Here is a 25,554-nt window from a genome sequence, read left to right on the forward strand (position 1 = left end):
CTCAGTATTCGTGTAATGTTCCTATAAGTTACCTGGTGACATGGAAGAATTTTATTTAAGTGTTATCTGATGTTATTAGTTGCATCTGGATAAGAAATTATGCTTTCGTCTACGTGTGTGTGTGTGTGTGTGTGTGTGTGTGTGTCTGCGCGTGCGCGGCCCCCCTCCCAACGTCAGCAGTCAGTGGTTTTTCTGGTTGATCCGACTTCTTTTGGCTGCCGTGAGTTCACTGTATTGTAAAGGGTACTGTGAATCGTATCAGGAGGGGAGGGGGGGCTGAATTGCCAAAAATCTCCCCTATTGGGTGAACATCCGGAGTCTCGACGGTCATAATTTATCGCACCTTTTTACCTTTTAAGAAATAGAGTTTTATTGTTTTTTATTAATTTATTCTATTTCTCTTAGTTTATGGTTTACGTTAACACTCCGGGAGGGCAGAAATGGCGGCCAACATGTACCGGGTCGGAGGTATGTATGTCAATGTGGATCTTTTTATCAAACAGAAACCCTTCTAGTTTTGCTTTCCCGGGGGATTATGTGGCGTTATTTGAGCTCGTTTGTGTTTAATAGTGAGGTAAGGCTGTGCTACAGCAACAGAGACGCATTAAGTTGGGGCAGGAAGGTGAGAATTTCTAAATATTTGGGATCCAAAATGGGTCAGGCCTCGCGTCTGTCGTGGCCACAGCAGCTAGCCGCCAGCTTGCTAAATGGCTAGCTTACAATGTAAACATTTTTCAGTTGTCGGCATCTTTGTTGCGCTTTGGTTTTCGGATATTTACACCGGGCATGATGGAGACTGACATGCCGTGGGACTTCTCGACTACACATGTGGTTTAAAGGTTGTTAAATGTTACCACGGACAGTATGAGGCTGCCTTTGTATTTGCCTCTTCTGGCATGCAGCCATTAGTACGAGTCCTTATTTAGCTAACGTTAGCACCAGTAATGGCTTCACTGATTACCATTATTGCGGCTCAAGCGCTCGTTTTACACTATTTTAGCATTTCATCTAACAATCATGGTAGCATCAGACGCCTGATAATGCTGCATTGTCCATCTACATTCACCACAAGTGCAGTTAATTACCAAATTGGCTTCAGTGGCTAGCTAGCTTGTTAGCAGTCTGCTGGAATTCAACATCAAATTATTGTCTCGATTCATGGCGTCGTTTCGTCGGGAGGATTAAAACCTTACACCTTTTTATTCGCACGTACTCGAGCTGCTCATCTTTATAAAGACTGTGAATTAGCTTAAATATAATCGATGCTTGAAATGTCACATAAACAATGAGCTTCTCTGCCCTGGTGGTATAACTGGCAGCGCTTTTATCTCGGGCGTATCAGTATTTGTTTCAACACATCAGTTTGTTGCCCATATGCTCACCTCAGTGCAGTACTCCTGCTGCCTTCAAGTGCTCTCTGTAAACTCCGACTTCTCAAACTTTAACTTGGTGCGTTGAAGTTTTTTTCTGCCTGAAATTTGTATAAATGTATAAATAAATATAAATGTATAAATGTGATAAAAGTAGCCTCGTCACACATATACCTAACGATCGTTTTCCTCAATGATCAATCTGCAGATTTTTCTCAACCTATAATTTAGAATAACAACTTCACAGAGTCAAAGGTGACTTTTTTTAAATGTTATGAATTGTTCAACCCGAGGTCATATCTTTAAAAAAATAAATAAATAAAAAAAATCAACAATGATATATATCAAAGCAAAGCAGGAAATCCTCTCTTATGACATAGTGGAACCCGAGAGTATTTGCTGTTGTTTGGCAGCTTCTGCTTGAAAAATGAGTGAAACAATGAATCGATTTGAAGAATTGCTGCCAGTTATATTTCTGTCAATCAACTAATCAGTAAAGCAACTGATCATTTCAGCTCTGCTGCTGTAACACTGGCAAAATAAAGAGAAGAATATATCACACGTTCATAGCTCTGATATTTTACATCCTCACTGTCCTTATGTGTTTTGAACATAGTAATTACAACATTTCAGGCAGCAATTAAAGGCAGCATTTGCCATGGACTGAAGTTTTCCAAAGTTACCCTGTATTCTGCTCATGTGAAACTAAACCAGGAGTTCTCGCTCCTCAGGCTAGGTGAAGTCATGTTTACGCAAATTTTGTTGAAGAGCAGTGGAAAGTCAACTACTCTAACTTTGCTGTGTCCCTCCTCAATTTATTTATCTTACAAAAAATCATGGCAGTGTGGCAAGTGTTTCACAGGCTGTGGAAACCTTACAGAACACATAGTATATATATGTTGACCTGTTAAACTTGAAATGTGATTCTCAGTGGTGCTTGTGTATTAAAGTGAATGTTTATTAGTGGTCTGCAGATCTGTTTTTAACCACTTTTCCAGATGTAACAATATCAGTCATATTCTACACATTTACGCCTAGTTGTCTGGTTTGGCATTTACATATATTATTTTCACCTGGATCTACCTGGATTATTTAACATTACAGTGATCTGACACGAGGAAGTAATGAGAGTGTATGTGTGTCTTGTTGCAGATTATGTATTCTTTGAGAACTCCTCCAGTAACCCTTACCTGATCCGCCGGATAGAAGAACTCAACAAGGTACTGAAGTGTTTGTGTATCGTTTTTTTGTGTGTGTTTATGCTGCTTTATGCCTGAGGGTGAATAACAAGGATTCCTCTCTGTTCCTGCACCCACCCCCTCTTTTTACAATGGTGTATGTGTCTGTAAATTTTGTGACTAAAGGTGTTTGTCATAAATATTAAAAGAGACAGGTGTTCCCCAGTCTCCTAACGGCTGCTTATATTGCAGGACACACCTGTGGGAGTGTGCTGTGTGTAGGTGGGGGAGATTATTTTAATGAACATTTCAGGAGCTCAGATAACTTTGGCTGGCTCATGACTACAGATGCAAAACATTTATTGCCAGACTGAGCATCGGCTGATACTGGCTTTAGAAAGCAACTTGGTCTGATATTTCCTCTGCCAATGTTTGATCAGTTGTAAGAACAAACCAAACTAACATACATACATTGTTCAAACACCACACAAGCATCTTTAATGCTTTTCCTGTGTTGCATTTGCACTGAGTTACTCAGATAAATGGAGGTGGTGTGGGTGGGAAAATGTCAGGTCAGGTCAGTATCAGCCTGAAAAAAAAAACATTGAGGCTGTACATTATAAAATAAAAACGAGAGGTTATCAGTGTTGATAATAAGTGATAAAGGTGGTGGGTGAAATAACAGGAACTTCTTGCAGTATCAGTTCAACAGATGCTGCCTTTATGAAGCATATAATGTTCACTTTTTGATAAGGCTGCAAGAGAGTGGTTGATTGAACATGATGGACATTGTTGCTGCTGTAGCTTGTGGTGGCATTGCATTGTGATTCTTCACATTGTTCCTGCTTTTGTTTTCACATCCCACAGGTGATAAAATACAGTCATAAAATACATCTGCTTTTACTGAACCTACCACATCCCAAAAGCAGCAGAAGTTGGAAGCAGTTTTGTACCCCCACATCCATTCACTCTCCATCAGTTACGGCATTTAATACTGGCCGAGTCTTTTAAGCCTGTCGGCCTAATTATACACCAAGACAACCAATCAATCAATCATCTGATCATAAGTGTTGTTGCTGCCCTGGTCAGCCTGTCATAGCAGCAAAAGCTTGATGGGCACACAAATTAGCCAGGTCTCTTGGGAAATTAAAGGTTTTGTGCAGGGAGGAGTTGCCACCGCTTTCAGTCAACCTGGATCTCTCTCTTCTCTCCCTCTGTTTCAGACGGCCAGTGGGAACGTGGAGGCCAAGGTAGTTTGTTTCTACAGAAGGAGAGACATCTCCCACAGCCTCATCCAGCTTGCAGACAAACATGCAAGTGAGTAATTAAATGTTCAGACTTTTTGTTTAGGTTCCACACATGAGATTCACTGTCTCACTCAGGCAGTTCAGTGTTTAAAAAGACACTCTATTTAAAATTTGTGCATGAATCTACATTAAACTCAGATGTATAGCTGAAACAAGTGGAATCATTGATTAGTCAAAGAAAAGTAATTGGCAACAATTATTTTAAAAGTAATTTTTTGTGCTAAAAGGCCGACATTTTACAGGTTCTGTCTTCACAAATGTGGTGATTTTCTGCTCTCTGTTTCACATCAATGGAAAGTGAATGTGTTTGAGTTTTGGGCTGTTGGTCAGACAACAGAAACATGTCACCTTTGGCTCTGGGAGGCACTGATGATTTTCTAACATTTTATAGACCAAACAATTCAATGATGAATTGAAAAAACAACTTGCAGATATTGCTCTGCTGATAATTAGCAGATTATTTTCTCTCTAATAGTGCTAGTCTTGAAGTGCTGTTTGGACAAAAAAAACAAAAAACAATTGTATACCATCATATTTAGTGTTTAAAAAATTGTAATGGACCAAAGGATTAATCAAGTAATCAAATAATTGGCAGATTCATCGATAAAAAAATTCTTAATTGCAGCTCTACTCAAATGTTAGTATTATAGTATGCAAAAAGCTGGAAATCCTTACATTTGAGAACTGAGAATCTATCAGTTTTTGACATATTTAATTGATAAATGACCAATGTTGAATTTATTTTTCAAATTATTAGTTATTAACTGATTTATGGACATTTCAGCAACAGTCTGAAACTGAATTGTGTTCAGCCACGGTTGTATTTTTAGCCATTGTACTGAGAGAAAATGTCATTATGGGCTTTCTGCTGCATGTCAGTCAGGCAGACATTTCCAGCAGCGTTTCCACTTAGTATGTGCACAATGTATCATTTACTATCAACACGCTTTTCTCCCTCCTCATTTCAGCCACAGCTTCAGAGTGCAACCATTTAATCACAACATTTTGGAGATGGTGCAACTGAAATATAAATAGGCGCTCCAGTGTGACTTGAAAATATGCTGCTGTTCATATGTACATATCATATTAATTTCTCAATTGCTTATTACTGAGAGAAGATGAATTGGAGTGTGAGTGTGGCTGTATGAAGATGGAAGGGAAAAGGAAGGTGTCGTTATCACAACAACACCTGTTCTGTGTGGGAAGCCATATATCTGTTTCTAGTGATGTTTCACTTGGCCCTTTGGTCACAATAACTTTGCCAAAACAGTCTCACAGTTCTTATGAGTAGGCTGTTTGAGGAGCCTGCAGCAGGAGACCCAGTGAAGAATGGTTTATAAAGTTCACATGACCAAGAGTCAGCTCTGACAGGAAAGACAGGAATATACTGGGTGGCTAAATAGGGTTCTCTGAGTGTGATCAAACCGTTTATGCAAAACCAGTTTTGCTCATTTGGCTAGACTCTGTAAACATAAAGCAACCTTAGGCACAAAAATATAAACTATACCGTATGCAGGGACATATGTATCGATCACAATGCAATGCCAAATCACCAAGCTATTTGGAGTCGGTCATCTACCAGCTGGTCAGCAGAAGCAACAGTAAAATTTAACACTGCCTACCACACTGTAAAAAAAGAATTCACACAATTTATGGCTCAGATTAGTTCAGGAGAAAAATACAAGGAGACCCAGTGAAATTGATTTACAGAAATAAAACTGAATGTTCAGAGATTTTAGGAGTCAAGACTGAAATGTTTTACCAAACTGCTGATCTACAGGTTGAGACAGGAAAATAGGAAGTTGTTGCTGTGGATATTTTATTTTGTATTTCAGAGGGAAGCACCAGTGCTCATAGTGGAGATATTCTGGAGCCATGTCAGAAAAATCTCATGCTGATTAATTATCGTAGCCCAAGCTCAAACAACAGCTGTGAGCCAAACATTAGCTCTACAGGGCGAGAGGGAAAAGGTCATATCACCAAATCTCAAAAAATATATTTTCCCACCCGGTCTCGTTGGTATCAAACCATGCAGATGGTCAAAGCATCCAAAAAGCACATTTGAAAAACTCAACAGAGCCCATGACTGCTTCCTCTTTTACCTTTCCCACCTTGCACTATGTGAGTGGATACATTTACTCATCCACTGACAGAATCCTGAAATTTGTCTGCAAAGACCTGTGAATTAGCAACCCATCACTAATGTCAGTGATAAATAAGACAGACTTCCTGTAGTTGCCTTCTAGTGGTGGAACGCTTTCAATTTGAAACAATAGCAGCAAACAAAAAACCTTTCAGTTTGCTTTGTATTTACACAGCAGTTACAACTCTGATGTGTTAAAAGAGAGCAGACCAGGCTGTTACCTGTTGGATTTAAGTAATACAGCAGCGTGATATAAAAGTGGAACTAGAAAACAGAGGGCACATGTTTTTTTCCCCACTAAAATATGAACAGACTTTGAAAAATGGTGAATCAACTAAAGACACTGGTCTGTCGAAGGGTCAGTGTGATTCAGGTGAAGTACTTGATGGTTGGTCGTTATCTGAAATCCCCTTCCCTCATACATATCCAATGTTGGCTTCTTTTGGCTGTGGGTGCAGAGGTTAGAAAGTCAACTGTAGTAGAAGGTATGAATTTCTCTCAAGCTCTCTTTTTACTTTTATGTGTGAAAATGAGTATAACACAGTGAATGCCTTAACTTTTAACTCTCTTAACATCTTCATACGTGCTCATACAAACTAGTTAATTTCAAGCATATCCCAGTCTCCAACAGAGTTATCCCCTACTGTGAGGCCGCAATGTGAATGCATATGGTCACAGCCTGTCACCGTGTAGCTAAAGGTTGGTGCATGCTTGAACAGAACTATTTCATGAAGTGTGTAAAAGTGTAGTTCCAAACCTCTACACTTGAAGGAAGGATGAGAAGCCAGTCATCAGGGAGGGTGATGCTTTGTTTTTTTTAAATATGGGAGATAACCGCGCACATTTTCAGACAGTGTCTCTTGGAAGACATTCATAGTATTATGCTTGGTTGTTCACATGAAAAGTAGCAGATATAGTGAAATATGAAAAAGGAGTTAGAGAAATTCAAACCCCTAGCTAATTTCCCACCACTGCAGAGCTGGCCAGTCACAGCATGATTGGGGTGTGAATGTCTGACTGTTGGTTATGAAAAATTAAGAATCTCCTCCATATTCAGGTGGGGGATTTACTCTGGTTTTCAACCATGTGACAAGCAACTTTGAAGAAGCACACTGGCAACTTTTAAGTGTAAAAATCAGGACAGTGGAAATGGGAAATGTTGGTTTCTGTAGGATTTTGTAACAATAGACGAGTTGCCAATAGCAGATAATCTGTATTTACTGAAGTGTATGGCTGCACTGTGTAACACTGATTTAAAGTGTTTATCGGCTGCTCGTTGTTATGTGCTGACTCAGCTGCAGTGAGGCACCTAATCCAGTATTTATGGATGAATACTGTGTTCTTAAAATTACATTTCTAGTAATAGTCCTGAGCCTAATAGGTTGGGTGTCTTGAATAGATGGCAGCAGCAGTTTATGATTGCAAAGTCCTCTGGAAACTTTTTTTTTTTTTTACCAGCCTGTCGTTTAATATCTGAAGACAGCACAGTTATGAACTGTCATTTAAGAGCCTTGTTTGAAGTCTGAGAGATAAATGGATGAATTTGTCTGAAACCATTTGTGACTTTAATCATCTGTTGTTCCGTAATTTATCTGTCACAGGTAAACTGTTGTTGTGTCTTCTGTGTCATTTTTCTTCACTTTCTGTGGCACACAGCTACCATTTAATAACATCTCTTTGAATATGTCATTTAAAGTAATTTTGCTGTGTGTGCTTTTTGCAGAGGAGTTGGAAGAGGAGAAGGAGAACCCGACAGAGACAGAGCTAACAGAAAAACAGAAACACCAGCTTCGCCACAGAGAGCTCTTCCTCTCCCGGCAGTATGAGAGTCTACCTGCGACACACATCAGGTACTGAACAGACTCACACACACATACACACTGGACTCTGCAGCTCATCATCTGCAGGCAGTGCTCATGGATACTCATCCATCCAGCCATGAACACACCTATTAAACACTGCTCACTTCCTGTGTCTGTGTTAAACATGCTGCTTGTCCCCTCTCTCTTTTTCTATTAGGGGGAAATGCAGTGTTGCGTTATTGAATGAGACTGAAGCTGTTCTTTCATACCTTGACAAAGAGGTGAGCCAGAGAATTAAACCTGGATTTGTCATCTCCTACTGGTTTGTTGTTTGTATATGCTTCTTTGTATGTTAGAAACCGCCGTACCTAATTGTTACTTTCAGTATTGATTAATCAGACTATGCATTTCTTGATTTAACATTTGGTTCATATACTGTAAGAAAAAAAGTCAAAATTATGCAGTACAATTTTTTCAAAGCCCAAGAAACTGGTGTTAGGTTACTTGTATTGTCCAGCCAACACTTCACGACTACAACTATTCTAAGTATAGTATCACATAAGAGAATGAAAGCAGCAAATCTGCATGTTTGAGAAACTGAAACCAGGTGTTTTTTCTTAAACAAGTTATCAAAATAGTTGCATGCAATTTTTCTGCCCGTTGTCTTAAGTCTAATTTTGTGGTTGTAGCTGTTATCTTCAATTATTACTAAAACTTAACCTTCTTCTAACTGCTATACAACAGCTGGGGATTACAGGTTTACCAGCAGAACTCAAATTAGATTCAGTGTTCAGGTTCTAATGTATAATGACAGGGGAGTTTGACAGTAGAGCCAATGTAAAAACCCTGCTGCTTAAAATAAGAAAGCTGATTCTTCCTTTTTGTAATTGGGTGCGTTTTTTCCTCCAGGATACCTTCTTCTACTCACTGGTGTACGACCCAACACAGAAGACCCTGCTGGCCGACAAAGGAGAGATCAGAGTGGGACCTCGCTTTCAGGCAGATGTACCTGAAATGCTCCAAGAGGGTCAGTTGGAGCTGCACAACTTGACAAATTACTTCTACAGAGTTTTGTTATTTACATCTGTATGGAAAGCTCGTTTTTCATATCTAGCCTCATTATCCATATCTCTATTGTGTGTGTGATTGGTATCAAAGGGTTATGGCAGGGAAATGTAGCTGCTGTTTGTAGGCTTTGTTCTAATCATGGAGAAAATACCAGCTTTTTTGCAGGGTGAAACTATACTGGTCAGTTGCCCACGCTTGACATTACCACTTTTTGTAAATCTACTGGACACGTAGTCCAGTAGACTTGACAATTAACCACCTCACAACTTCAGTGGGGACTCACTAACCATCTGTGTGGAGATTTACCTGTATGTTTAGATGAATATGTTTATAACCGATTAACCTTGGATCTAGTTAAAGGACATCCTCATCAGCCGTTGCTCTAAAAGAAAGACATAGTCAATCTGTACAATCAAAGATGTGATTTCTTTCAACAGTAAGTGGACAATTTCCAGGCAGTTTGACATGGTGTATAATCATGACTTCAACTTGTAGCAGATAAGAGGGGATTGTATATTGATTTTTTCACCTTCAGCCTGTGATGAAACTATTGCCGCTGTGTCCTGCAGGTGAACCAGATGACAGGGACCAGTCGAAGCTAGAAGAGAAGCTGTGGGATCCAGAGTGTCCACTCACCAACAAACAAATAGACCAATTCCTAGTGGTGGCACGGTAAATCACCTTTCACCTACGGCATCTACACTGACAACCTCCTAGTCAGTAGCATGTTATGAACCGGATTCCTCCTGTCTGCAGCCGCAAACCACTTTCTTAGTAATGACACTTTATGGCTCTTCCTGCTGTGACAGATATAATATTCAACTCCATTATATTACTGTTTGTGTATGACAGTGCAAACTATGACTGCAAAAATAGTAAATGCACATTCTCACTGTTTGAGGATGCTCATAGGGCTCTTTATTTTCACTTATATTCTTTCTTCAACGAATGTGTGAATATTTATTTCAAATATTAAAAATAGATGAAAATTGCATTAAAAATTAATAATAGAAAGATTGTGTTTAAGTCTTGTTGTTGAGCTGTTTATTGTATTTGATGCATGATCAGCTCATTTGTGTTTGCGCTCCATTTTTTAGCTCTCCATTACTGGAAGCATAATCTGAGCGTCTGTGTCTGTTTATTTATCTGTAAAAATCAGTGAAAGGAAACAATGGGCCCCACACACAAGGATGTATAATTATGGAGTTATGTCCAGGTACACAGAAATTGCTGTGATTCTTTCATAAATATATTCTACATATTTGTTTATATGCATATTTTTTCAGGGCGGTTGGGACCTTTGCTCGAGCATTGGATTGCAGCAGCTCAGTCAGACAGCCAAGCTTACACATGAGCGCGGCTGCAGCCTCACGAGATATCACACTGGTGAGTTGGACACACAGAAATGCACATTCACCCTGGCATACCTGATCGCGACTTTAATGATAGATTGTAATTCCCTCTCCATGTCCCTTGGTTGCAGTTCCATGCAATGGATACACTGCATCGTCATAACTACGACCTGTCCAGTGCGCTCAGTGTACTGGTCCCAGCGGGCGGCCCAGTGCTCTGCAGGGATGAGATGGAGGAGTGGAGTGCCTCAGAAGCTGCCATGTTCGAAGAGGCGCTAGAGAAATACGGAAAAGACTTCAACGACATCCGACAAGACTTTGTAAGTGTGTGTTTGTAACTGTGCTCATAGTCTGGCTTTTGTAAAGTCATATCAGCTGGAATTTTTGGGGTGTCAGTCATCTGCCACAGCAAACTGTTAAGACATGTTTTAATATTATTTTGTAATATTGTTAACCATGATTCTAATTACAAATTAATGGGAGGCAAGGCAAGCAAACATTTCTAAACATCCAGATTATCCTCAGAGAAAATTCAACATCTGTTGCTTGTTTAGAGTCTGTCATTTAAGCATAAACTGTTCATCCTCTGTGGACTTGAAAGGTGACCGTCTGCTACCGGAGAATACACTAAACATGTTTTATTTACAGTAGCGTAACTTCATCTATATATCATGCAGAGAAAAGCAGAGAAATCAAAGTGTTGATGTTGGGATTTCACACTCCTCATTTATGTTACACATACATAGACCTGAAAAGAATATGGCACAAAAATAAGTTGGAATATCTTACTTAACATGAAAATTGACTGTATTATAGTTTTATTTTTTAAATTTTATAATGCGTGTGTGTGAATAGTGAAAGAATATTTTTCACAAACTAGAACTGTTAGATGATAATAATTTGCAGGATGTCTTGTAGGTGCCTGTATCATTTTTCCATGTGTTTTGGGGTCCTGGCTTTGGTAGCTTTATACTTGACTAAATGAGGAGTCAGAGTTTGTGCTTATACAATATATGTGGGCAAAGGACAATTTGAAATGCTTAACAAAGAAAAAATGAATGCTCAGGAGGTCTGCAAAAATTAACCAAAATCTTCCTGGACTTTGGAGAGTTTGTTGGTAGTTAAATTAAGGACCAATATACATTTGTGAAATATGCAACTTTTTGAAGCTCACTTAGCATACTGTTGGACAGTGGAGACATTTGATTATGCTGCAGGAGTGCTTTGAGAAGTTTCTGCAGACTTTTGCTACTTGGTTCCCTCAGTGAAAACTTGTCACAATGAGAATCCATTGTAATTGGTATGAATTCAAACTGACCACAGCCGCTGCTCCGTGAAGGACGGAATTACCAATTTTAACAGCCACCTTTCAAGCCTACAGGGCAGCGACTATTTGATTCTATTGAACCTTCCCTCCCACAGTCTACCTATACTGTACAATAAAGGCGGGATATGGGTGTATGCAGTGGCACCAGGTGCTCATGAATACTTATTAAATGTGTGAATCACTGTGTGTGTCTGTGTGAGAGTGTGTGTGTTTTCGTCTGAGGGTCAGAACCAAGCAAAGCTGGTAGCTTTCAGCCTCTGTGGTCACGATGCCTCTCAGTCATGAATATACATGAAGGCTTTCGCACCCAGATGGCAAGAACATGAGATATTAATATCATTAATTTACTCTCTGTCTGTCTCCTCCCCACCCCGGACACTTTCTCATTCTATTCTGTTGTGAAGCTGCCATGGAAGTCTCTGACCAGTATCATAGAGTACTACTACATGTGGAAGACCACAGACAGATATGTGCAACAGGTGAGACTAATTCAGTATTTTCATAACAATAAAGTTGTATTTCTTGAAATGGTTTTCTCCTGTGATGTGGACTGACGGTCTTCAACAAAAGAGAGTTTTACTTCTTATTTTGGTGGGACAAGAACGACTCATAAAAAGCACTGAATTCAGTTCCCTCAAAAACCCTCAGAAGGTATAAAAAAAATCTTGAATTGTAATTACAAGTGTCTTGAATATTCTTTCTTGCCTGCTGTAGACAGTCACATTAGTTAGAACTTCTTTTTCCTGCAGTAGCTAAGAGGCTCATCAGCTTCATAATGAGAAAGTGTCGATTTTAGCAAACACTGAAATTAACTTTAAATGAATTCATTATTTTTAATGGGTTAATGCTCCATCAGTTTTCTCCCATTTATCTGAGTCCAGGTGATGTTAATTAATTATATTACTAGGAATTGTTATTTACAGCTGGGAAATACTGACAAAAAACTGTTCATATACTTAATAAGTAACAAGTAGTCTCAGTGGAAGATGACTGCAGACTATCACATGTCAAGAAGAAAGGAAACAAAACCTATGAAATAAGTTCAATGATTATCTACCTATTTTCAGGCTGCCTATTAGCACTGGTTTTTAAGGTGTCAAACTATCAAGATTGTGTCAAACAAGTTATTTTCTCTTGTCGTTAATGAATATAATCACCCATTGTGTTTGTGTCTTTCTTTGAGCAGAAACGACTGAAGGCAGCAGAGGCAGAGAGCAAACTGAAGCAGGTTTATATCCCCACATAGTAAGTCACTTCATTTCACACTTCAGAATTCAGATGTAGATATCGACCTCGTGGCTGTGCCTGTGGCTGCAAGATGATAATTAATTTGTTTGAATTTAAAGCACTGCAGAGGGCAGTTGTAGTGTTGGTGTGTTTCCTTAACTTCTTCTTTTTATCTGACAGTAATAAACCAAACCCCAACCAGATCTCAATGACCAATGGCAAGATGGCAACAGTGAATGGGGCAGGCCCTGGAGCCTACCACACAGCAGGCGGAGGCAGAGCCTGCGAGAGCTGCTATAGTGAGTTTTGTGTGCGTGTGTGTGTGTAACATTAAATCACAAGAGCAGTCAACATGGGTAATTGGAAATGAAAGGGAAACTAATGCAGTTAAGAGTCCAGAAGAGATGCTTTCCCTTTAATTTTCACCATCAGTGCTTATTTGTCTTGACAGCTTTTGCTAACCCAGTGATCAGTATCTTCCTGGTTCTCTGTTAGGGTTGGCTAATGAAAACTGGTTCTGAATTAAAAATGGTTTATGATACATAAGAACAAGGATTGCTTTCAAACTAACATTTGTATTCAAAGAGGCTGAACTGCAACCACTCAAGCTCAGAACAGAGTGGATGAGAATCATAAAATACCTAAGAATTTATGACAAATGACTGTTGATGACAAGTGGTCACTGATTTTTGTGGTTTCATTTCTTTCTGAAATAATTTGCTAAAAACTGGAGTCAGGATTTGGTAGGAAACAGAATTGTTGAGTCAAGATCATGTTTGTGTAGTCACCATAGGTACTAATCTCATCAGTCAATAAAAAGCATCTGCTGTGACTCCTTCATGCATATGAATATTGATAAAATAATGTAGGGAGAGGCTAGAGGCAGTAGAAAAGAGATCGATATGCTGAGTGTCTTGAAACCAGTTCTCTCCTTGTATGCCTCTAACAAGCCTTAATGCATTTCTTGTGTTAACAGCCATGCAGTCTGCCCAGTGGTACTCATGGGGGCCTCCGAACATGCAGTGCCGTCTGTGCGTTTCCTGCTGGATGTACTGGAAGAAGTACGGCGGCCTGAAGATGCCAAGCAGAGCAGAGGGCCCAGAGGAGAGGACCTCCCCGAGTCCAGCAAGCAATGTAAGCTCAGTCAGAAGGCACAGATGTGAAACACACAGGATGCAATGGGGGGTAAATGTGTCTGAATCAGGGTATATGAGCATTCAAATGTCAAGGACCATGTCAGTTCGTAAAGCATTTTAAATCTGCTTTTCATTTACAAAGGTCCCAAACTGTTGAGTTTTCTTGGTTCAATGAGAAAAGTACATTTACTCATGTCTACAAATACAGATGTACAGAAAATTGTACAGTATATAAGTGAGGTTTTGACCCATCAACGTCAATTATTCAGTGAGCTCAAAACCTCATATACAGTATCTCACATATTAGCTGCTAATTGATTCAAGCACCTTCCACTTTTACCATTGGATTTGATTTTCCAGTGAGAGAACTGACCAGCCAAGAGATTTTTTTTATGTGAACACAGCAGACAGTTAAATGCACAACTGGTCCTTTAATTTATTCCTAAGTTTATCTTTTTTTTTTCTAATAATGTTGAAGAAATTTGAACATAATTGCAATGTAAAATTCCGAGTTTATAACATATGAAAGGAAACAAGACAAATAAATATGGCAGGGTGCATGGAGACCCTTTTTTTCTGGACTAATTAACCATTTTCATAGCACACATCGAAGCACAGTTGTAACTAATAACATAACTGATGGCTCTGTTTAATTGAAGTGGCACTTTTCAAACCATGGCAGTGAGCCATAATGCACAACATCAGAGTCCTAGGAGTGGGCTAATACAAATGGAGTGCAGCCATTACTGATGTTATTAATTACACCTGTGCTTTTCCTGCCATTCAACACGCCAGTTGATCTAATGCAGTACCACTTACTCAATAGCTTTGGGATAAATCCTGCCTTCACAAAGATTATAATGTTGTGTTTTTGCTGAAGCTGTTTCAGAGATGTTCTGATTCAGTTTTTATGACAATTTTGGAAGCTGCAGTCACCCTCATTGACATGAACAGGGTCACACTCACTTCTTGCTGTAATGCCCGTAGTCTCTGAAATCACCATAAAGTCAAATCAACACCTCTCTAAAGCCTTCAATTAACCTTTCTGACAGTGAGATTTATTGCCCCTGACAACTTTATTATTCAATTCAATTTATTATTCAAATCTGACATTAAATAATCATGACTAAATAAGCAACAATAGTAGTCGAAGTATGGACTACACCCTTATTTATGGAGCTGAAGACTGTACTCATTATCAGACAAAAAGGATGAAAACCAAACCCAGATATAGAAATCTCTCATACAAAATAACTAACACTGTTCCAACTTTGGTAAAAAATGTAGTAAAAGGCTGATTAAGAAAATATGTTTGCAGGGCCTTTCTGAAAGCAGTTTAGTCTCCAAAGAACCTAAAATATTTTTCAGTACACATGTATTAAGTGGCCTTTTCTCTGTCTTTCCCTCCTTCTTCTCAGGAATCTCGTTCACGAGGTCACGCCCCTCGCCAGTCCAACCACATGGTGCCGATGCGAAACAGCGGCAGCCCCAAGTCCTCCATGAAGACCAAGCAGGCCTTCCTGCTGCAGGCCACCCGCCTCACCAAGCTGGCCCGGCACATGTGCCGTGACATCATCAGGCTGCGCCGTGCCGCACGCCGGCCCTTTGTCCCCATTAACTGTGGGGCCATAAAGGCAGAGTGTAAGAGCTCTTTCAATTCCTCCTAACTTCTGCCACATGGACACGCACACACACAAAAGCAGACAAAACACAACATATGCAGACATACAGAAACACACACACACACACACTCACCACCCCTGCTCACCCTGACTGCCCCACCATCAAACCCCATCTCTGCCCGTCTCCGCCCTCCCCCGTCTGTCTCTCTTTCTGTTTTTATTATTATTGTTATTATTATTATTTTGGTTTTTGTATTCTCCCACCCCCTGTTTCCAATAAAGACTGCCTGTCCTCATAACTATGAGTTTTGATCATCTTTTCATTCGTGTTTTTATTTTTGTTTTTATTTTTTTCATTCTTTTACCTGTTACGGCTCTTAGTCACTGTGAACTGAAAACCATTGTTGGAGTAATACACAAAGACTTACTGGTTAAACAGGGCTATTCTACACGAGCAACTTCTTTGAAAATACACGTAAAATAACTGATTTTTGCTCCTGTCATTAACAAGTAGACTGTAATAGGATCCAATAGAAGTCATACTCTAGTCTGAGCCGTATATTTGCTGAAGTTAGATGTAGAGAAAATGTATTTTACTAAGAGAAGCTCTATTTTGCACGGCACCCTTGTTAAGGCGTGCCCACTCTGTGCTGTCACGGCTGAAACGAGTTGTCTCAGCCACGAATGTTTTATTGTAAATACTGAACTTCAGCTTCAGTGTGTTTGCCATCACCGTTTTTTTAAAAGACATTTTTATTCCTTTTTTTTTTTTTTGCGCACACATTCTCCCTCATGCTGTTTAATCCTGTGTTTCTGTGAGTGTATTAGACAAAATGAATGGATTCATTATGAGCTTTGGACTGATGAAACTTGAAAGAAGGAAGGATAAAGCTAAAGTAAAGACTTATTTGTCTGGTGCAAAGAATAACTAGCTGCTCTTTTTGCTGCTCGCTGATCTCCCCCCACCCCCCCTGTAGATCAGGCTCAGGCTGTAAGAAGTCATCCACTGAACTGTGGTCTCTTTCCCATACCATCCACTCAGCTATTCTCCTGTGTTCAAATCATGCAATATTCATACGAGTCCATCCTGTTGCCTCATCTGTCTTGTAAATCCTGTAGCTGGGATTTGCCATTCAGAGCCACCCCCACCCCACCCACCTCCATCTCGCCTCCTCGTCCCTCATTTTCTAACAACTGTTGGCAATATTCTCATCTCACCTTCTACCTCTTTTTTGGCTCTTTTCTTTTCATCACTGTGTGAATGTGAGAGTAGACCTCCAATAAAGTCACACCTGAAAGCATCTCTTCCGAGTCCTTGTGCTTCATGTGTCCGTGTTATCTGTCCATCAACTCCCACCACACTCAGAGGAACCGCAATGGCACGCCTCCCTGCCCCCCCCCCTCCCACTCCCCCTCCTCTCCAGCATGGACTCAACCTTCAGTGCCTGCTCTCATCACGCCTTCATATTTTGATGTATGTGTGTTTACGGTTGTTACATGTTTTGTTTGTTTGTGTGCGCACGTAAGCATGTACTGATAATTGTATGTGCATGTGGGAGAAATTATTGTTTACTGGTCATTCCATCCCAGGAAGTGAGTCACCATTATTAATACCTCAGAGTGATTTGCTCGCATGCATCGACTCCTGTGTCTTGTGATGTTCCTCTACATTCATTTTAAACATCACATGAGGTCGTTTTCATCTACATAAGACATCCTTGTTCCAATCATAAGCAGGTTACCCCTCTGGCAACTGATTTTTGTGCAGAATTACACATATACATATACATATAAATGTTAAACAGTAATAGTAGAGGGAGTTTATGCAGTCCTGGAAACAGTGCATTGGTTTGTAAAATGTGTGTGTATGTGTGTGTGTGTGTGTGTGTGTGTTTGGTTTAGACATGTTAAGGGTGTCAGAGGGGCAGGGGACTCGCCTACCCAAAACCAGAGCCGCCCAAAGGAGCACTCTGACCAGTGTCCTGCAGTTTCTAGGTAAAACAATCCACATAATCACAAGTTGAAACAGCATTTTTTTTTACTGTACTCAGTCTAATTTTACTCCTCTGTACTGAATATCAGGCTCGAATCAATAAAATATTAATAGAAAACATTCAGGTGGTCCATAGGAGCCAGTTGATGCAGCTCCAGTCTGGTGTCTCTTCCAGAGTCCCGCCCGGCAGCCCATGCCCCTCGCTCCCACCGCACCCCGGGCCTGCAGACGCCTCCCCCACGACGCCTCCTCTCCTCCCTCCCACACGGCCCCCACGGCATGCTGGGAAAACGCAGCTACCACCACCACAGCAGGGCTGAGCCGGACAGGCGCTCAGGTAGAAGCACACAGACACACATTTCCCTTAAACAACAGCTGAACTAGTTCCGCAGAAGTGATTATGACTTGATTATGACTGATTTTTCAATAAAACTGTTATTGCTTAACTTAATCGTGCCCAGAAGTAAAAGTCATGACTTGTTCTGTTAAACTCCCACCCCCCCTTCCAAAAAGAAAAAAAAGGAATTGGAAAGTGCATCCCCTCTTGTTTCTAATTAAGTTACTTCTGATGTGAATGAACCTTGGGGACCAAACAGTGTTGATATCTGATGTTCTTGTCATCATTTTTGCTTGATAAAATCAAATTAGTGGAGATATCACCCGGAGTTGATAACCTTTTCTACCATTTCTTATCTAAACTAGCTCGTTGGAGAGAATGACAACTAATTCTAATGAAAACGAATCAGCAGATGGGGGTCATTTGGATAGTTTGGATGATTCAACTTCAGTCTGACACTTTGTTTTTTATTGGTAACTTCACTATTTTTACTGAAATTGAAATACAGTCATTTGTTGCACCACTAGGAAAAGTCACAAACTAATCAATACTATTCACAACCGACAGATCCCTCATGCATACTTTGCATCTTTCTCTCACTGCTGTGGCTCTGTTTTTGCAGAAAACCCAGGTACAACAGGTGTACCCCTCCTGGTAAGTGTCTTGTGCTCTTTTTTTTAACAGATCATGTGCCACTGAATCACTGCTTATTATAATTAAAAAAACATTGAACTGTCTTTTTGCAGCACAACGGACGCAGCAGCAGCAGTGGAAACACCCGAGGCGGAGTGATGATCCGCAAGAGACGCCCCAACTGGATCGATGCCCCCGACGACAGCTTCTTCCTCGTCACCCGGGAGACCAGGTAAGCAAAGGTGACCCCTTTCTGACCTCTGATTGGCTGACTGTGTGTGTGTGTGTGTGTATGTGCGCCTATGTGTCCATGAAGGCAAAGCAGGAGATGCCGAGAGCCAGGCGACAGCACATAAGAGGAATTGAGCTGTGACTAGAAAGGACACTGAGTTATTTTTGTCCTGTGGTGACTTCACACAGCTGTGGAGTGCACGCACACAAACACACAAACAGATACAAACAGCAGTATGTATGTGCTCAAATTCACACAGATGCACTGTTGCAAAACAGACTAGTGGCCCTGCAGAGTCATTCTGCATCATCTAGGAGCGTAATAAAAACATCAGTGCATCATTTTAAAAACATAAAATCAATAAAAATGGATTTGAATAAGTGTTTATTTGCATTAAAACATCATCTGTCAGCTGTAGAAGCACTGTAAAAGCATCACTTGTGACAGATATTTTTGAATGGAGGAAAAATACGCCATAGAAGAAAATGATCAAGATTCAAGATTCAAGAAGTTTTATTTATTGCTGTGCAACAGTTGCAATACAAAGGTGGAAAAGTAACACTGTGTGTGAGAGAGAAATAAAAAGGTAGACATCTTAGCTGCCACTGTCACAAATCGTAAAGGCTGATGTCCAGTATTTTTAGACTCAAATTTAACATTTTACAAAAAAAAAAAAAAAAAAAAAGATGTGGTGGATTCAGTTTTTTTCCCCCATGATAATTAATTTCCCTTGACTTTGTAACAGCACTTCAAACAGCCCTCTGCGTTGTGAAATAAAATGTAAACACTTCACCCTTTTTCTGCAAGGAGCTATGTAAATGACCAAGGAGAGATTTGTTTTCACAGCTTGTGCACATTATGAATCTGTAGCCAAATGGTCATAAACAGACAAATAATTTGCTTCAGACAGTAAGACATAATACATATTTACAAGAAAGGCCTTTTAAAAATCTGCTTCTCAAACAGCAGATTGGTCACATTCATTGTCTGTTTCTCTTTTTATTCTCTTTCTCTTAACACTGACCATCAGTATGCATTTTGTTGCTCAGATAATTGAATATTACCGTATGTTTTAGACATAAAAAGAATCTGTTTCATTTTATTTTCACACAGCGCATAGACACACACTCTCTCATGCACATAATGAGTCAAAGTTTGCATGTCTGTATGTGAGGGAGAAAGATGTTCTTCCATTAAGCCTGGTGTCTAAATGAGCCATGGCACCCGGCCGTCACAGCCGCCCTCGGACTGCCGGGGCTAAAATTAGAGCAGCTAACTGGTGCAGATGGGCCAGCGAGGAGCCAGGCACCACTGGGCCATGAGTGGAAATATCATTACCACATTAACCACGACTGCACTCACATGGATCACTCACTTACACCAAGACAACATGGCTGTGTGTTTGTGTGCGATGCTGTACCCTTTCTTTTATATTATACTGCCATTCTCCCTCTTGATGGTGACAATTAATGCTTTTTCTAAATAGAAGACATTAATAGATCTGCTCTGAAAAGCTGCTGCTAATGAGAGATGATCGGAAGTTTCATTTTCTCCCCCTTCTGCGTCTCTTTATGCTCCTCTTTCTCTCTCTCAGTGTGATGAAGAGCGCAGTGTGTCACAGAGGAGAGAAAAGGAGTGGGAGATCACTCCCACTTATTCAAGGAGGCAAGAGAGACAAATAGAGACAGAAACACTAAGGGAGATGGCAAATTAACACTTTTCTTAGCATAGGTTACACAGTGCATAGAAACAATTCAAACTGCTAAATGGGACCAAAATTAGAACATGAAAAGTCGGGGAATAAACAAATCAACAAATCACAAATCAATCAAACAAATCACAATTCATTCACTGGAAAATAAATGATTGTGCCAAATTTTGTGAAGATCCATCCAAATTGTTGAAATGTTCCACTCTGAGATGTGTAAAAATCTCATGGTGGCGCTGGATGATTAAACCTCATGGGACCATGAATATTTATAGAAAATCCCATTGCAGTCATCCAATAGCTGTTGGGATATTTCAGTTTGGACCAAAGTTGTGTAAGTTCAGTACTTAAGTACATTTTTAGTGCATTAGTTCTTTACTTGAGTATTTCCAGTATGTGCTTCTTTATACTTCTACTTCACTAAATTTCAATGATGAATCAAACACTAATAAAATATTGACTCCTGGTACTTAAATGAAGGTACAGCAGAAGAAAAGAAGACTTTATAAATTATATTTAGTTTATTGAGTTGCTTTATTAAGTACTAGAGTATAATTTATTTCTTCTTCCCCCAAAAACTTTGTTATTCCCTTGTTTGCCATAATTCTGTTTTTTTTTTGTGTGTGTGTGTGTCAGTGCCTGATTCATACAACAAAACTACACCACCAATCACAGACTGTATTATAAAGAGTCAACAGATTTTGCAGGAGATAACATGATAAATATATTCAATCAGTGGTTGTAAACATCAGTTTAATTTAAATAATTGTTTGTTGTTATCCAATTTTCCACAGAAATTGTCAGACTTGTGAAGCAGAGCTTTGTTTTTTCTTCTTTCTCACCCCACTAGTTATCTCGTGACACCTCATATTTATCTTTCATGATTTATCCCTCAAGTGGGAACCACTGGACTAAACTACCAAACAATATGTAAAATAGTTACAGCAGTAACTTGCTGTGTATGGATCAATGCATCTCTATTATAACAGTCACAGGAGCAGGTCTTTTACTTGTAATTTCACATTGTTGTACCAGTACTAGAAGATCTGGGTAATTCTTCTGAGTAATTCTTTCACGACTGTGCCTGGTACAGACATAGATTTGGACCGAGAAATAACAGGACAAAGCTTCAGAAATAAGAACAGAACGAGAGAAAGCAACACAGAAATGTAAATGAGACAGCTTGATATGTTCGAGAGTGGATTTACATGTTTGCTTTTCTCTTGCCGAGGGCCAGCTGAACAGACAAACAGCAGAGCTTTAGATAATGTGCCACCAGAGCTAAATCTGCTCACTTCCTCTCTGGTTCATATTCTGCTCAAAGTGACAATACGTACAGTATGTCACCCTGTGTACAAGTACAAGCACAAGTACAATGCTATGTACTCTGTATTGTCCTTGAATGATGTTTGTGTAGATGCACTGTTGCATGCACTTTCAGATAGATCCATCATGCTGGGGGATGCTCGGGCACATAATGTACCCAGAGTGTTCATTTTATCAACAGCAGGGATCTGGGGGGAATTGATGTGCCCTCTTATTCACAATATAATAAAAAAAAATCCACTGTGCTGCTGAGAGAGCAGTAAAAGAGGAAGAAAATGAGAGCTTGTGTAGAAGGCTTTGCTGTGCATTAAGTCTGAAAGTGTTTTTCTTGACCGCCTAAAGGGAACAATGAATAATCACCTATACATTGTGGTTTTGTATCTTGAGTCAGTCTCCAAATGAATTCCATTAGTGCTGTGTCCAACGTGTGTTAGTGTGCCCTGTGGTCCTGGTTATAGTGCTGTGGCTGCTAAAAGAGCCTTTCCTCTCATTGTACAAAGCCCTGCTGCAGCCTGGAAATTACCACTGAAAATCCTGCAGAGATGTTCCTTTCTTTTACTTCATGACATAAATACTGTTAGTAATTCTACTCCTGCTGCTCAATACATGTTGCACTCTGCTTTAGTGAATCCTCCTGAAATGAGAAGAAGAGGTTGTTTCTAATTATTTTCTCAGTGGCCTGGAACCTCAATTTTGTGTCCTTACACTGAACTTTTCTCCTCATATTAAATCACTTGAACCGACTTAAAGTTCACAGTCTTCTCTCTTTATTAGTTTCTCTGTCTTATGTCTCAAATATGTCAGTTATTGCTGCTGAGGCTTTACTCCTCATATAAAGCTGTTGCTTGTGAAGAAAAACAAACATTGCTCTCAGGAGATGTCGCAGAAACAGAAACGGATGTCAAGCCCAGTGTCATTGTTTCTTTGCATTGACACTTTTTTTTATTCGCCGCGGGCCGCTGCAGCCAGATTGCAGAATGGCCACAGTAATGAGAGGTGCAAGAAGCATCAAGCCTGTGGTCAGCTAACTGTAAATTATGTATTCAGGCAAACATTATCCACAGGCTTAGCCACTGTTATTTCCTGAAGCAAAAAGATGCAATCATGAATTTGAGGTTACAGCTGAATTTTGACTGTACTAGTTAAAAATCAGGCACATTCTCATTATGTAGAATGCCCCCATTTTGAGTTAATGTATAATACTGATCATAATAATTGATAAATTCATGTGGACATCACTTTAAGGTTGTAGCTGGTAAAGCTTGGGCTAATTACTTTATATTTTGCTAGGTTAGTTTACTCTATACTAATGCATTTATTTGTACTGATTATATTTTGTATAATTAACCTAAATCTGCAGCATAACTAATAATTACAGTGGTGTATAGAGTAGAATATTTGCCATTGTACTGCAGTGGACTATAAGTATAAAGTAGCAGAAAATGGACAGTACAAGTATCTCAAAACTGTACTTCAATACAGTACTTCTACTACTTCTACTACCATGACAACTAACTACTGTATTGTCAAGAATGAACTTTCAGTCATTCATATCAGCTTTGCATCAGTGTGTCTTCTCCTGCACTTACAGTATGTCCTGTCTTGTCTCCACGCCCATAGGAGGGCCAGGCGGCTGCTGTCCCGCTCCCAGCTGAGGCACGCCTGTCGGCAGCCCTGCGAGCAGATCACCCTCCGCAGGGTCTCCCAGGGCCCTCCGCAGGGGCTCGTCCTGGCCCCTCCGCACCCTCACCCCAGCCTGAGGATGAGAGGCCCCATCGTCATCCACGACTGACTGGACACAGACGCCACCCCCCACCCCCACCCCCCACCTCTCTTCTTTCCGACCTCCACACCCACACCTGCATACACACTAACTAAATTCTCACCCTCCCCATTCTCTCGTTAAATCCTCAAACCCTCCTTTTGCTTTTAGTCCTGACATGATCTTTATAATCCTCAACAACACTTAAACAAGCTGTGTAACTGTTTGGCGACAGGAGGATGTGATGAGCCGTGATGCAATAGAGACATACACCTGACCTGACTGCGAGTGCTGCCTGTCCTTAATGCCCTCGGGAGTATGTTTGGGTCCATGTGAGTGTGTGACAGAGAGAGAGAGAGAGTGAGTGAGTGTGTGAGACCATGCCAACAGCATGTGAGAGAGTGAGGGTGATGCTGACGTGTCATGTTCTTAGATTTTCTGGATGGACATAACGACAGAGCTCTGTGTGACCTTTGTGTCGATGGTGAATTGTTGTGAAGTTTTATCAGTTTGTACAAAGTTATTTTGGGAGGGTGGGGTGGGGGGTGGGGGCATGAATGTTAAGATGGGATTGGATGGGAAGGGATCAGGTTTTCATTTGTGTTGTTTGGGGGGTCGGGGGTGGGTGGGGGTTACTTTAACAATGGAGGCAAATGTCCAAGGCTGACATTAAAAAAAATGAAAATGCACTATAACTGTGACTGAACCAGCAGCCTTTTAAATAACGGCTGCTTTAAATTGCGTTGTCCCTGCGGTTTTTCACACTCATCTTGAAGTGTAAATCCAAAATAAATAAAAAAAAATGGTGGAGCTGGTGTTGAAGAATGATGACCTGCAGACATTATTTAACAAACCTTTCTGTAACTCTACCCAACAGGCTGTCAGTTATTCACTGACTGATCTGCAGGTTTGGAAATATAACAAGGCAAATGAAATAGGGCATAGAGCTAAGCCTCCCTCATGAACCAGTGTATAATATATTGTATATCTTCATTACAGCACTGTAAATCTACTCATCCTATTTCTATGGGCGACTGTACCTACCTAGCCCTAACTTGGGTACTAAAGCACTTCCTTTGCAGCAGAAAAAGGGCATGGATCTGTCATATTTTACACAAGGCTGCGATCCCCGGCAACATTTTGAGGCAAAAATAAGGAGCAACTTTGCCAGCAGCTGTTTGCCATTTGCTAACAACATCTATTTTCTCCATTGCATTGCATTTCTTTTAAGCTACCAGTCAAGTTTTTCTTGATCTCAGACCTCTCTCTCTCCTTCACTCTCCCTCTCTCTCCCTCTCTTTCCTTCTTTACTACATGACAGTTTTGCCAGAGGGCCTCAAAAAGTTGCCGTTTAACCCATCCAGCCTTCAGGTGTGTTTAGTTATGAGTTTTAAAACTGGCATCGCCGCCGCATGTCTTTTGAGGTGAGAGCCTCCCGCTGACCGACGGGTCACGTGATTTCTTCTCTTTCATTCAGAATGTTTATGTTAGTGTTTCCTGTATGTCTTGTGTTGAATTATGAATATGCTGAGAATAATGATGATAATAAAAACAACAACAACAACAACAACACAATGCCAGGTTATGGTGTCCATTCTCAGTGAGTCATTTTCCTGGTGTTATATTCTGACAGCCTGCCCTGTCTCCTAGCCTCATACTCCATCTTCTCTCTGCCTCTGTCTCTCTTTTGTGCTGCTCCTGAGGTGGGAGTGTGATAGATTGGGGCCTGATACACACACTGCGGCCTGCGCGAGGATGTCATAAAATTCCCTCACTGAAAATATGGCAGTTTGACACAGTGATGAGGAATGAGGAGTGCTCTCGGATTATAAATCATGCTCTTGGAAGCTTACACCCCGCCTAAAGGTACTTCACTATGTGTTTATGTGTTGACACAGCCTCCTATTGTTCTGTTAAGAAAGGTTTTTCATTTGCTGCTTACCCTCCCTCCATCAGCAGCTTCAAAAGTGTGACGTGAAGTCTTTGGCTTCTGCTGGAGGTGAAAACAGGAGGAGAGCGTGAATGACAATA

General features: G+C 40.3%; 1 protein-coding gene across 1 annotated transcript; it reads left to right on the forward strand.

Moving 5' to 3' along the window:
* The first annotated feature begins 198 nt into the window (after positions 1-198).
* mta3 (metastasis associated 1 family, member 3) lies at positions 199-25,095 on the forward strand. Its single transcript, XM_051066275.1, has 19 exons — positions 199-468; positions 2,523-2,590; positions 3,772-3,865; positions 7,722-7,848; positions 8,018-8,081; positions 8,710-8,827; positions 9,438-9,540; positions 10,155-10,254; positions 10,352-10,540; positions 11,952-12,026; positions 12,734-12,792; positions 12,955-13,073; positions 13,751-13,908; positions 15,329-15,551; positions 17,435-17,527; positions 17,701-17,862; positions 18,485-18,516; positions 18,609-18,727; positions 23,382-25,095. The coding sequence occupies exons 1-19, from the start codon at positions 441-443 to the stop codon at positions 23,551-23,553; spliced, it is 2,103 nt and encodes a 700-aa protein (XP_050922232.1). The 5' UTR covers positions 199-440; the 3' UTR covers positions 23,554-25,095.
* Positions 25,096-25,554: the final 459 nt, after the last annotated feature.

Source organism: Lates calcarifer, linkage group LG23 (assembly GCF_001640805.2).
Source record: "Lates calcarifer isolate ASB-BC8 linkage group LG23, TLL_Latcal_v3, whole genome shotgun sequence".
Classification (NCBI taxonomy): Eukaryota; Metazoa; Chordata; class Actinopteri; family Centropomidae; genus Lates; species Lates calcarifer.

Bases quoted from the DNA above. Each gene is read 5' to 3' on its own strand.
- mta3 (XM_051066275.1), top strand. From the start codon at position 441: ATGGCGGCCAACATGTACCGGGTCGGAG. The intron at 13,074-13,750 runs GTGAGTTTTGTG...TTGTGTTAACAG, and splicing joins AGCCTGCGAGAGCTGCTATA to CCATGCAGTCTGCCCAGTGG. The intron at 17,863-18,484 runs GTAGAAGCACAC...CTGTTTTTGCAG, and splicing joins TGAGCCGGACAGGCGCTCAG to AAAACCCAGGTACAACAGGT.